Raw genomic sequence first — 13,032 nt, 5'->3', positions numbered from 1 at the left:
TGAACCCACCAAATCTTCACCAAATTCACCCCTAAAATCGTCTTCCCAATAGGGAATACGATCCTCTGTCTTATCCTGCAACCCAACATCCTCAAACTGAATCGTCGGCTCATAAAATTGTATTTGATACTTTATGCCTCGCCTGAAATCATCCATGATATCTGAAAGTGGTGCTTTGGATTAATGCTATGGGTGACACGTAAAATATTGTATAATATATCTTCTGGATGTGGTATGTGATCCATCATTGTGCCAGATGAGTCTTTACAACCGATAATATCCCCCATCCTATCATACACCACGCAGAATTTAGGCCGATAGCTGTTTTTATCTAGGTGGTCCATAATTGCCAGTATTTCTGACTCCCATATGCTTAAACCTCTTTGATCTTTATGAGGATTTCCTTCAACTCTGGCCCCGTAGTAACAATCCATGAAGATCACTGCAAATACAAACTTAAACAGAAAAGGATCACGAGCACCAAATAGTAGTAAAATAAAAAAAATATTAAAGAAAACTAAACTAATTAAAAGAAATTAAACTAAACTATATTAACCTAACTCCTACGACTCAAAACAAACTACAAAAAAAAACAAAAATAAAAAGAAAAACTACTTAGACTCCTACGACTAAAAACAAAAAATAGCACGTATGTAGCAAGTAAGTCTAATCAAAGCTAATAATGCAATCGCCTAGAGTTCCCCGGCAACGGCGCCAAAAACTTGATGTGCTAAAAGTAGTCTAATAATTATTAACTAAATTACGCTAATCTAGACACTAGGTAATACTCTATACTCTCTAAAACTCGACTAAACTACTAACCGACAAGTGAACCGATCGACTCTAGTAAAGCTAAGTAAGTACGGATATCGAACCCATGAAACTCTTTAAATTACGTAAATTAACTAATTAGACTCAACTAACTGACACGACTATTGACTATTATTATTATTAAAGAGGGGGTTTACTTAAAAACTAAATTTAAACTAATTAAGAAAATTAAGTAAAATAAACAAGAGAAAATTTTAATTAATTTAAATCAGATGACGATGAAAAACCACCTAGGCTAGAATCCTCAAAGTTTAAGTTATCAATTATTAGGAAAATGCTTGTTATGGAATTGGGATCATAAAATAATCACTTAAAAGAAAACCCAAACAGGACCCCCGACCCTTCAAGAAGACACCTATGGATTTCTATTAAGTTCTTAAAAACACCAATGTTAATATTAGACTTCCTTACAGTTATCTAATTAATTATGATAGAGTACCTTTATAATGAAATCCTACCTTACAGCGCGGAAATCAAAGGTAATTTGACGAACTTCATTGACTTGCTAGACAAAATTAATTAATCTAACCTAGACGAACTCCTTACGAAGAACTAAATCTAGCAATCTCAATCAACAAAGATCTAGCAATAACGTATCACCTTACAACTTTCTAGGTTTGAAGCACACTTTTATTTGTTTGACTAATAATATTATTCCTATGATCTTATTCGAATTCAATCATAAACTAGTCAAAAACACACAGCAGATGACCTAAAAGAAATCCTATCATATGAAACAATCACCAAGGGTTTTGTGGAATAATAAAACTAGAACAACCAAAACCAAGTACACATACGCATCAATCAAATAAGCCAAACAATTTACTGAATCATAAAACCATAACGAAAACCAAACTCCAAATAAAATAAAACTTCAAACAATGGTTCATTATAAGCCTAGGCAGTCTAATAAGTTTAGCTTAGAATCTTGAAATCAAATAAACAAAAATAATTAAGTTCAACAAACAAACTCATAATTAAAATAATAAATTCAAACCGAATATTAATGATTCTTTGTTGAGTAGGTGTTGAACCCAAACGATCTCCCCTCGAAACAACGCCTTTCTTCTCTTTATAATATTCCTTCTTTGGGTTGAACTCTTTGTCGATCCCCCTTAGGGTTCTTTTTGCCTTCAATCAGCCGACACCAAATATTGTATCAAAAGCACTCTCGTTAAAAAATAATGATGATATCCTTTTTACTAATAATATTGCCAACTTCCATAATTAGTCCACATGGGGCCCATTTGATGTCCTTTGGTTTTTTTACGTTAGCCACCAAATAAAAATAAAACCCATTTTGACTAATATAACATAGGCCCAAGTCTTGCACTATAAACAATTTGTGTTTCCTGCGAGTACCAAAGTCAAAATACACAAACAATTAGTTTAACCATCAAAGCAATTTAATTCACACTTAATGTTTCCATTTCTTGCCAACGTGGACTCAAACCCCAAAATTCTAAAGAAATTCAATGCACAGGCAATAATTAATTCTTGTAATTACTCTTAACTCTAAATTAAGATAGAATTAATTCTCGAATTTAGATCATCTTAAATATTCATTTTTCAGACATAAGTACTCCATAATAGAAACAATTCAATTTAGCTCATTGCCCTTTAAAATATAAATATAAGCCGCTTGAGTAATATTTAATAACAAAACTAGCTTAAAGCATTTTAAAGTGTGAGAAATATTAATATAATAACATATATATTTTAGACCACATCAAACACATTTATTTGTATTTTGATGATTGTTTAATAGATAAGACTTTATGACTTTATATATCATGATGTAGTTTTTATTGATATATCATTTTGGCTTCATGGTTTAAGTTAGAAAGATGTTTTAAGTTGGCATTTTAGTTTGTTGTTGTATATTATTTTGTTTTAATAAAAACAACAATGTAATACCTTCAAATGAATGTAAAATTATTTGTTGGGTCCATATTTGGTGGTTTGTACTTAGTTCTATGTATGTTGGGTTTACTTTTGGGCTATGTATTTAAACCGAGATCCTTATGGATCTCGGTGGGCTTTTGGTTTATGTGGGCCTAGGTGTTTTGGTTTCCCTATGTATAGTTCATGTAATGTATAGGGTAAGGGTTGTTCACATTGAGAGAAGTTGAACACTTTGAGAGCCACCATCTAGAGAGCAATACCGATTTGTGTAATCTCATGTACCAGACGGTTTAATAATATAATCGTGTGCATTTTGAGTATTACATCGTGTTCATCATATTTATATATTTCGTATCATTGTTCTTGAATCACCACTGTGTTAGGATTCCGCACTAACATCGTGTTTGGGTTGATATCATATTGTAGTGATCCAGATTCGGGACTTACAATTGGTATCAGAGCCTTAGACCTTATTCAGGCTCGTTATTGTGATATCAGAGATTCGAGAATTAGTTTATCCGATGGCATCTAAGTTTTTCCGGCGAGGCAGTGTTCGGAGAAGAAGATTGGACTATTTTTGGATAAAGATTGGATTTGACTTAGAAATTAAATCAAATCCCACTTTATTTGGAAATTTGTTACAATTCAGTTGGAGTTTTTTTGTGGTTTTCGGCCTCTGTAGTTCTCAAAAATCAGTAGTTCTCGGCTGATTATTGTTCTCGGTGACTACTTGTTCTTGGCTCCTCGTAGTTCTCGGCCAAGAGTTGTTTTCGGTCAATAGTTTGTCAACAAATTGGGACAAGAGTGGTTTTCGGTCAATAGTTCTCGGTCAGAAAATTGGTTTTCGGTCAATAGTTCTCGGCCAAGAGTGTTCTCGGTCAATCTTTGGTCAACACTTGAGTTTTCGGTCAACTTTGGTCATCACCTGTTCAACGCATTCTCGGCCCAGTCTGTTGCTTTGGGCCTGTTAGTCTTGGACCCTTAATTGGACTTAAATTGAACTTAATCTTATTTGGACCTGAATTAAATGGCTCAGTTAACTAATGGCAGCAGCTCCATCAACTCTTCACTTCATCAAGAACTTGATTCCATCATGGGCACTGCTACACGTATACCTCGTTTATTATACCATGAGGGGTTCAGTGAATGGAAATTCCGTTTCGAACACTATGCCAAGATGAAAGATTCAAAAATTTGGAAAAGCATTGTGAGGGGACCTCAAAGGATCACCTATCAAAGGGATGGTTCAACTGAGGTTCTTGTGAAACCAGTTGCTCTATACGATGATGATGACTTTGCAAAAGTTGAAGAAAATGAGAAAGCTCTTTCAACTCTAACTATGGCACTCTCACCCGAGATTGCCCTTCAATTTAGAGAACTCCAATCAGCTAAGGAGTTGTGGGCTGCACTGATAGAAGTTTATGATGGAAATGAGGATATGAAGAGAAGTCGTCAAGATTTGTTGCGACAAAAATTTAATATGTTCAATCATGTTCTGGGAGAGACATTGGAATCTCAACTTCAGAGGTTTATATCCCTTGTAACTGAAATGAGAACTGCTGGGATCTTTCTGCAAACCTCAGAGATTAACAACAAGTTAGTAAACTCTCTGCCGAAAAATTGGGACATGAATGTTGCAGTTATCAAAAAGACCAAAGATCTTAACAGAATGAGCATGACTGAAATGATTGCCACTATTAAAGCCTGTGATATGGATGATAAACAACGGGCAATAAATCATGCTAGCTCTTATAGTGCTGCTAGATATAACGTTGTTTCTAACAGTGCTCTCATGTCTCAAGATAGCTTTTCACTGTTCAAGCCCACTCAACAACCACCACAGGGAAACTTCCAGATGTTTTCATCCACCCTCGGTCAATCATCATCATCAAATTCACCTAATCCAGCTCCAGTGTTTTTCACCAAATCTGGTCAGTCTATAAATGATTTTGGTAAAACCACTCCCAGTCTAAACCCCAGCCAGATTCCCACTATACCTAAAGAAACTCAAGAGAATATCGCTCTAATGGCGGGATTCATGAACTGCTATCATGCCTTTCTGGCCGGAGACTTGGTTCAACCGGTGGTTTCTGCTGAACTTGATCAGATTCATCCCGACGATGTTGAAGAAATGGACATCTCGTGGCAAATTTCCATGGCAGTTTTTCGTGCAAAGAAGTTTACTAAGAGGACGGGTAAATAATTGGAACATGCCTAATAATCGAAAGGTGGGGTTTAACAAAGAGACCCTCAGGTTTTACAACTGTCACGAGTCGGGTCATTTTGCTCGTGAATGCACTAATCCAACTAAGGAAGGAAATACGGAGAGGGCATTGGTTCCAGTCGGAAATGTTCGGGGTGAAGTTGGAGGCAGTTCGGGAAATGGTGAAAGAGGTATGGTTGCTCAAACGTTCTCATGGGAAGATCAGATGGTTGCGCTGAACAGTGGAAATCAAACTGAAAATTTCGCAACAGTTGAGGACTCTGAAGAGGAAAACACTGCTGAGGAAAAGGTCAAGGAGCTCCAGTTTGCATACATGGCGTTCACTTCACCGGATTCATCTGAGGTACGTTTTCAACCATGTTCTTTAAATTGTGGTGAGAAAATAGAAATGCATAAACTTCATAATGACAGTCTAATCAGAGATATGGAAAGAATAAAATCAGAGAATTTTAAACTTAAGAAAAATGAAAAGGGTTTTCTAGACAAAATATAAGCTCAGAACAAAGACATTAAAAAGCTTAAGTCTGATTTTAGTATAAAGAGTTGTCATTACCTAGATGACAAACAAGAAATTACTGAGTTAACTGCTAAACTGGAAGCTCCCAAGTTAGAAATCTTAAATCTAACTAGTAAGTTTGAAAAGGTTGAACTTGATTTTAAAAAATTCGATGGTTCCAGTAAAGTTGTTAACTCAATGATTGAAAACCAATTGTGGTGGAAGGAAAATGAAGGTGAGGGAATAGGATACAGTCAAGTTCCCCCACCTTACAACCACAATTATGTCCCTACCCTTGTTACCAAAGAACAGGAGGAAAAGATAAAAGACATGAAGTATGGTAAACAGGTTCAATCTGAAACTGTTGGATCAGGATCCCTAGAGGAAATCAAGCCTGTTTTTAAATGTGTGAACAATTTTGATGTTTCTACTTCATGTGCAGATATAGTAAATGATGTTGCTTCTGATAGAGTAAATGATGTTGCTTCTGATAGAGTAAATGATGTTGCTTCTGATAGTAAAGGGGTTCAGGCTAGTGAAAATAAATCCTTTTCTAACGTGTCATCAAACTCGGATGACACAACTCAAAACTGTACTAATAATAATACACAGAGTTGTGGCAACAAAGGGAAGGCACGTAAGAAATCAGCACGACAAGGACAGTCTCGTCCTCATAGATCCTACGGATCTCCATGTGTTGATAAATCATCGGGTGCTACTTATATTAAGAGGCAAACATGTTACCACTTTGGCACACCATGACATATAGCTAGAAATTGTGTCTATCGTCTATATGTTCCCAATTACAAACAAAATCAGAAGGCTACGCCAAGGGGCAAGAAGAATGGAAAAACCTTTCCTAAGAAGGAATTCCAACATGAGGCAAGTGCTTCCGTCGACTTTAGAAGAAGGATGAAGGCGTGTTTCGTCTGTGGGAATGGGCATTTGGCAAAGGAATGTCACTACCGTGCTGTTAATAGACAAGCTTCTCAAGTGAAAGGTAACATGTTTCAACCGAATCCAGTGGTTAAACAAAATGCTTATTTTAGAAAACCACGAGTATCTGTACAACGGGTCACAGATACTCAAGGATTCAAAGTTAATATGACAGGTTTACAAGTCAAATGATTTAGAAACTATTAAAAGAAAAATAAATTTTCATAAATCAAAGAGTGTGGAAAGTTTTAAGAATTAGAATTCAAATTGCTCCACTCCAAAGTCTGTTATATCAAATTTCACTAAACCAAGACAGACTTGGAAACTTAAAACTCAGCAAACAGAGTCTATATTAACAAATGATTCTGTTAAAGATGGGAAAGATATGAGTTGGCAATAGGTCACATATGTTTATGCTCAAGGGAACACCAAGACATTTATGACTTGGGTTCCTATATCCAACTGATCCCGCTATGCGTGTAGGAACAACCACAAACTCTTTGTTTATTATATGGGTTGTTCCAGGCACATGACAGGGCAAATATCCATTGTTTTTTGACCTGGACGGGATCTTAGGGTGATAGAACGTTTTTAATCTGCTCTCTAAGTGTGTAGGAACAAATCAGGGAATACATTGCATATTAAAAGGCTTGTTCCAGACATTCAACTCACAAAGATGCAGAATCTCAAAACAAGCTTATTCCTAGGGGGAGATTCTCACAAATGAAAAATGAAGTCTTGAAGATAAAAGGTAACCGCGTCACTTTGGTATGAAAGATTGATCAATCAAAAAGATTTTAAAATTTTAAATTTAAAAATTCAAAAAAACATGTTCTCATATAGTTTTTCAAGTATAGTGTATTTTGTTTTTCAAAAAATGAGAAAATAACTTGAACGTACATGAGAAATGATATTACATCGGTTGGCTGACTATCACACTTCATTTTTTATTAAATACTTCGTTTTGACGATTGAGTCTTTTTGAGGTTAAATTTGTACATAAAAGTTTTTGCACAAATTTAGGGGGAGAAATTAAAAAATTTCAAAAAGTGTGTTTGTGCGTTTAATAATAAAAAATTCTATGTCTTTCAAACTTCATGATGGTCGGTTAATTTGTATATGTTTTAGTTCGTTTATTATTTATTTTTAACTGTTTATTCTAGAACTATCGATACTAAATACGTGTATTATTGGATTTCAGGTCACAGGCGTTAAAGTACTCAATATGGACCTGTGTGACACGGAATGAAGATCCGGGATGTCCAGCACGCGAAACGGTGAAGTGAAGCGAAGTTTGGTGCAGCAGTGTCCCATCGTCGTACGCGATGGGCTTGCTGAGGTCCCCATCGCGTACCGCGATGGGAGTTTAAAAAGATGTTGAGCAGCAGTCAATCGTGGTACGCGATCGGCTCACATAAGGCCCCGTCGCGTACCATGACAGGTTTGTAGATGGGAAAATTTGGTTAATATCATATCTTTCATCATATGAAACCCTAACTTCGTTTTTGACGACCAAGAGGCGATTTCCATCAGTCCTATAGGCGATTTCCACCATCTTTGCTCGTGTGAAGATCCTATATATGATTTCTATCATCCATATCGAAGATTCAATGATGTCTAGGCTTGGCTAATCTCCTAGAATCGCACCCGAGATGTATAGTTTGTAATCTTTTACAGTTTTTCTCATGTGATTAAGAATACTTATGTTTTGCTATTGATGATTAATATATGATTATTGATATTTAGTATTTCTGTGTGTTCGGTTGGTTTAGGTTTACGTTGGTCTGAACGATCTGTTACCAGTTGCTAGATAATTAGTCATATAACTGTTTGGTTAGATTGAATACAATAAAACGTACAATTACCCTTAACCGAGTCACACTAGCAAGGACTGTTTGATAACCAGTGCCGTGTGTAAAGTAATTGTTGAAGTCTAAGGTTTTGTCTGGTTGATCAGTTTTCAGTTAATCGTTAATAATCAATCAGAACCAGAACCAGAATCTGAACCAAAACTAAAACAACCAAAACCAAGACCCACTTCCACAGAATAACCAGTTTCACCCAGACAACATACCTGACCCACCAAACTTCAATAACCCAAATGACCAAAATCACTTAGCTCGTGCTTCCAGAATCCGAAATCAAAACCGAAACCGAAACCTTAACCGTAACTTAAACCTCAACTTTGACCAATCCGGACCATCCGCTCCAAACAATAACCCTAACCGCCGAGTTCGGATAAATATTGATGATGTTCGATCGAGTGTTCCAACTGAAGATGAGGATGAGGGTGAAGATAATAATGGAAACAAAGGTTTTCGGGCAGCTGATGATGAGGTAGAACGATGGGTTAAGAGGAATCGGGCGGTTGAGCCCGAGAATGAGGTTGATGAACCAGAGGTTGAGGGTGATAATCAGTATGAAGAAGAAGTGGAAGAGCCGGTAATTCGAAGAAGGGCTGAACCCGTTAACAGAAATGGAAGGGGTCGAGACAGGGTTAATCGGGCGGAACGGCCCGAAAGAGTTCGTGGTATTCCGGTTAACCGGGGCGATATGGAAAACCCCAGGGGGCAAAGGGGAAATTACATAGCCCCGGCTCATGGTGTTAACAGTCGATTCAGACCGGCTATCTCAGACGGAGCATCCCCGTTGGTCCCACAGGAACGAGTGCCGGGACAACAAACTTTCAAGTCCCGGCCATCTTACATCAACATCGTTCCTCATTTTCACGGGATGGCTTCGGAAGACCCGTATTCGCACTTGACCAATTTTTCGGCTATTTGCGGGTCTATTGGTGATGGTACGTTCGATCAGGATGAAGTCCGGTTGCGGTTATTTCAGTTCTCGTTAAAAGACAAAGCGAAAGTGTGGTTTAACTCGTTACCAACACACAGTATCAGAAACTGGGCTGAGATGCAACAACTCTTCCTAAACGAGTTTTATTCGCAGTCGAAGACTACCAAGGCCCGTTCAGACATTCGTCACTTTTCACAGTTACCGGGTGAGTTATTCCATGAAGCTTTTACCAGATATAAGGATATGATCAGAAAATGCCCACATCACCAAATCGAACTATGGGAACTGGTAAAGTGCTTTGTTGATGGTTTGACGTACGAGGACCAAAAGCATCTTAAGGCCTCATGTAATAGTCAGCTGTTGAATCAGCCGGAGGAAGATGATTGGGAATATTTATAGTTCATGTGTGAAGATTCCAAGGCAGAAGCAGCAGTTGAAAGACGAAGACGGGGTAATTCATCCAGACCGGTTAAGTCAGTCACGAGTGAGTCTGAAAGAATTGCTGAGTTAGAACGTGAACTGGCTGGGTACAGAAAGGGTAAGAAGAAAGAAGTCGGGAAAGTTGGAGTAAAATTCCCGGTTTGTGAAGATTGTGGTGAACTCGGGCACAAAGCAGAAAATTGCCCCGAGTTTTATGATGACGAGGAGGATGATACTGAGGAAGTCAGTTATGCTTCCGGGGATTCCAAAGGCCAAGGGTTCAATTCGAACACATATCACCCGGGCCTGAGGAACCACCCGAATTTTCGTTACGGAACGCGTCTTCTCAGTTGAACCCGAACTTTCAGGGATCGAGTCATAACAGATCGTAGGGTAATTACAGCCAGAGCGGTTATCAGCAGGGCTCGGGTAATCAGAATCGGGGGTATAATAGAGACGGTAACCGGGGCGAAAAATTTTCAGGTAATCAGGATCAGCAGATACAGTCCTCGGGAAATTCGGATGAGTCAGTACATTTGAAGTTGGATGCGTTATTGAAAGCCATGACTGATCAAAAGGCCGAGACGAAGCAACAGTTCGAGTTACGGGATAAATCATCGGAGGCAATGATGAAGCAAATTGGTCAGCTCACTTCAGACATGGCGAAATTACAAAAGAATGCGGGCCAACTGCCGAGCGACACCACAGTCAACCCGAATCATCACAGTCCCAGTTCGAAAAAGCACGTCAATCAGGTAAGTATTTTACGTAATGGTAAGAAATATGATAACAAGGTTGGGGGGGCCACCACCTTTGGTTGATGGGGTGGTGGAAGAGATTGACGAAAATCTCGTCAGTGATGACGAGCCGGAACCGATTGAAATAAATAAACCTAACAAAAGTGAAACTAAAAATAATAAATCGGTTCCGAAGGATGACACCAACAACTCTAAGGATAAGGAAAAGGTGAAAACTGTTCCATATCCCGATGCTTTGTTGGCGCCATCAAAGGCGAAGATGGCATCAAAACGTGGCCCGCAACAAGAAGAGATGTGGGAAACGTTTAAACAAGTCAAAATTAACATTCCTATTTTAGATGCCATAAATCAAATTCCCGCTTATGCTAAGTATTTAAAAGAATTGTGCACACAGAAAAGGAGTCATAAGATTCCTAAACATATTGATTTTACCGATAATGTGAGTGCAATTCTTTCGGGTGCTCTTCCACCCAAGCTACAAGATCCGGGAATGCCCATTATACCCATTCAAGTGGGTGATTTTAAAATGACTCGGGCGCTTCTAGATTTTGGAGCTAGCATCAGTATTCTCCTGGGCAGTTTATACGACCAGTATGATTTTGGCCCGCTTCGTGCGGCTGCCACCACGGTTGTCTTGGCTTACCAGACACCAAAACTGCCCCGAGGAATATTGACTAACGTTATCGTCAAGGTGGAAGACTTTTACTTTCCAGATGACCTTTTAGTCCTCGATTATGTTTCAGGTGAGAGGACTAAACAGTCTACGGTTATCCTTGGTAGACCATTTTTGGCTACCGTAAATGCCAACATTAATTGTAGAAATTGTGACATTCATGACAAAACGAGGTACACTATATTCATTACGTAACAAGTAAACGATAAATCGGTTAATTCGTAGTGTTTAAACGAGTAACCGACCGATACTAATTATGACCCGTATACATACCGAGGGGTCATATACGAGTTATATATATGTTATAGAGGCTAACATATTGATATTTAAGCCTTAGTACGTTTAAAACTCTTTAAACGAAAAAGGTTTCGTTTATCGATACGCTATAAGCTTAAACGCAATCGTTAATATCAAAACAAGCATTGTAGCATCCGTTAAGCCGAAAAAGACTTATAAAACACTTATATGACATGTTTTAAGCAATCCGTGAAAATATTTTGGAATTTTACAACGAGACAGTACGTTTTTCTTATTTTACAAAAATAAGCTGAAAAACACTCGTTTTTGCGCTATTTCTCACACCCGAATTAATTTTCTTGCGAAAAACCGAACCCGAACTAAATTTTGGACAGACTTTTACGTGTGGCACGAAAACAGAGGCACCATTGGGCCAAAAAGAGGCCCAATGGGCCCATAGAAGTTGCGGCCGCCAAAATTGAACAAAGGCCTCCATGTTTATTTTTTTTATATAAACAAGGTAGGAGATATTTACAACACAAAAAATCTGGATCCTTCCTTCTTCAATACAGAACTTCAAGCAAACCCTAGGTATGATCTCATAAAAGCTCGATTTTGATTCGTTTATACTCGTTTAATAGCATAAAAACATGTCTTGGCTAGTAAAAATCAAAGTTAACGGTGTAAAACTCTCAAAAATCATCCAAAATTATGTTTTGATGTTAAACATGTTTACAAACCAGGAACATATACTTTTTTGGTCAAAAACGCGGATTAGAACATGAATACAACGTTTTTACGGTTAGAAAGTTCGGTTTGAACCCAAAACCGAAACCCTAATTATCAAGCCTGCTACATGGATGATTTATGCTTGGTTTGATGTTATATGATATGTAGATATACTGAGTTTGCAACCCGAGACCCGGAGAATCGTTTAAACTAGCAAAATTCATCGAAAACCGACAAGGTAAACTCATAACACTCGCTTAGGGGCTGTTTAGTATTAGGTTGTGACGTGCTTGTTTTTAGCTTGTGAAAATTTGCAGGGACATTAGGGATCATATAAATGAGTCCCTGTTCAAATTTGGTAATTTTTCGATAAACGGAGAATATTTGGTGAATTTATTTCCGTTTATGAGCGTTTATTTGGGAAAAATAGCTAAACATGTTGAAAAATTCTAAAACTTGGTTTTGGAGTTTGATATGGGATGGTAAGATCACTGGTAAAGTTTGGGAATCATTGGAAATGCCTAAGTATGGTTTGTGCAATCATCGTTTAACCGAATTTTAACAGCCGAAAAACGCACAAAAAGGCTTTTTGTCAAAAGAGTTAGGTTCTGGAAATTTTTCAGGGGCTATGTAAGAACATTAAGGCCATTGGTAAAAATTATTGGATTTTTCGGAGGTCGTTTGATATAAACGGGCCATTTATTACATGATTATAACCTATTAAATGAATTTTTATAAATAAATAATTAATCATAAAATTTCTGGAAATATTTTTATAAAATTCTCCATGTCTTAATGTATTTTTACAAAAATTTTCATAATTTATATATAAGTACATATTTAGTTATGATTAATCAAAGATTTAAATTATAATTGTTTTAACGAAACCGGCAGTTTTGTGTTTAACGGACTGACTGGTATGTCAAAATGTCAAAAGTGGTCAAATATCATATTTTTGAATGATATTGATAAAAACGAACTTGTTACGAAAATTCCGGACAAATCGGGTGGATTGGGCGCGTTTTGT

The 13,032-nt window shown here is 37.4% G+C and overlaps 1 protein-coding gene and 1 long non-coding RNA gene across 2 annotated transcripts; both read left to right on the top strand.

Annotated features, from left to right (window-relative positions):
• Positions 1–247: 247 nt before the first annotated feature.
• On the top strand, positions 248–614 carry LOC143619878 (uncharacterized). Its single transcript, XR_013151246.1, has 2 exons — positions 248–323; positions 354–614. It is a non-coding gene; the product is annotated as an uncharacterized LOC143619878 (long non-coding RNA).
• A 4,332-nt stretch (positions 615–4,946) lies between these two features.
• Positions 4,947–11,186, top strand: LOC143619995 (uncharacterized). Its single transcript, XM_077091805.1, has 3 exons — positions 4,947–5,263; positions 8,657–10,881; positions 11,110–11,186. The coding sequence occupies exons 1-2, from the start codon at positions 4,947–4,949 to the stop codon at positions 9,585–9,587; spliced, it is 1,248 nt and encodes a 415-aa protein (XP_076947920.1). The 3' UTR covers positions 9,588–10,881; positions 11,110–11,186.
• Positions 11,187–13,032: the final 1,846 nt, after the last annotated feature.

The sequence above is a fragment of the Bidens hawaiensis genome, unplaced genomic scaffold (genome assembly GCF_021521415.1).
Source record: "Bidens hawaiensis isolate Kalapana, Puna unplaced genomic scaffold, B.hawaiensis_p1.1 tig00000296_1, whole genome shotgun sequence".
Lineage (NCBI taxonomy): Eukaryota > Viridiplantae > Streptophyta > Magnoliopsida > Asterales > Asteraceae > Bidens > Bidens hawaiensis.
This window is presented reverse-complemented; position numbering and strand designations above follow the sequence as displayed.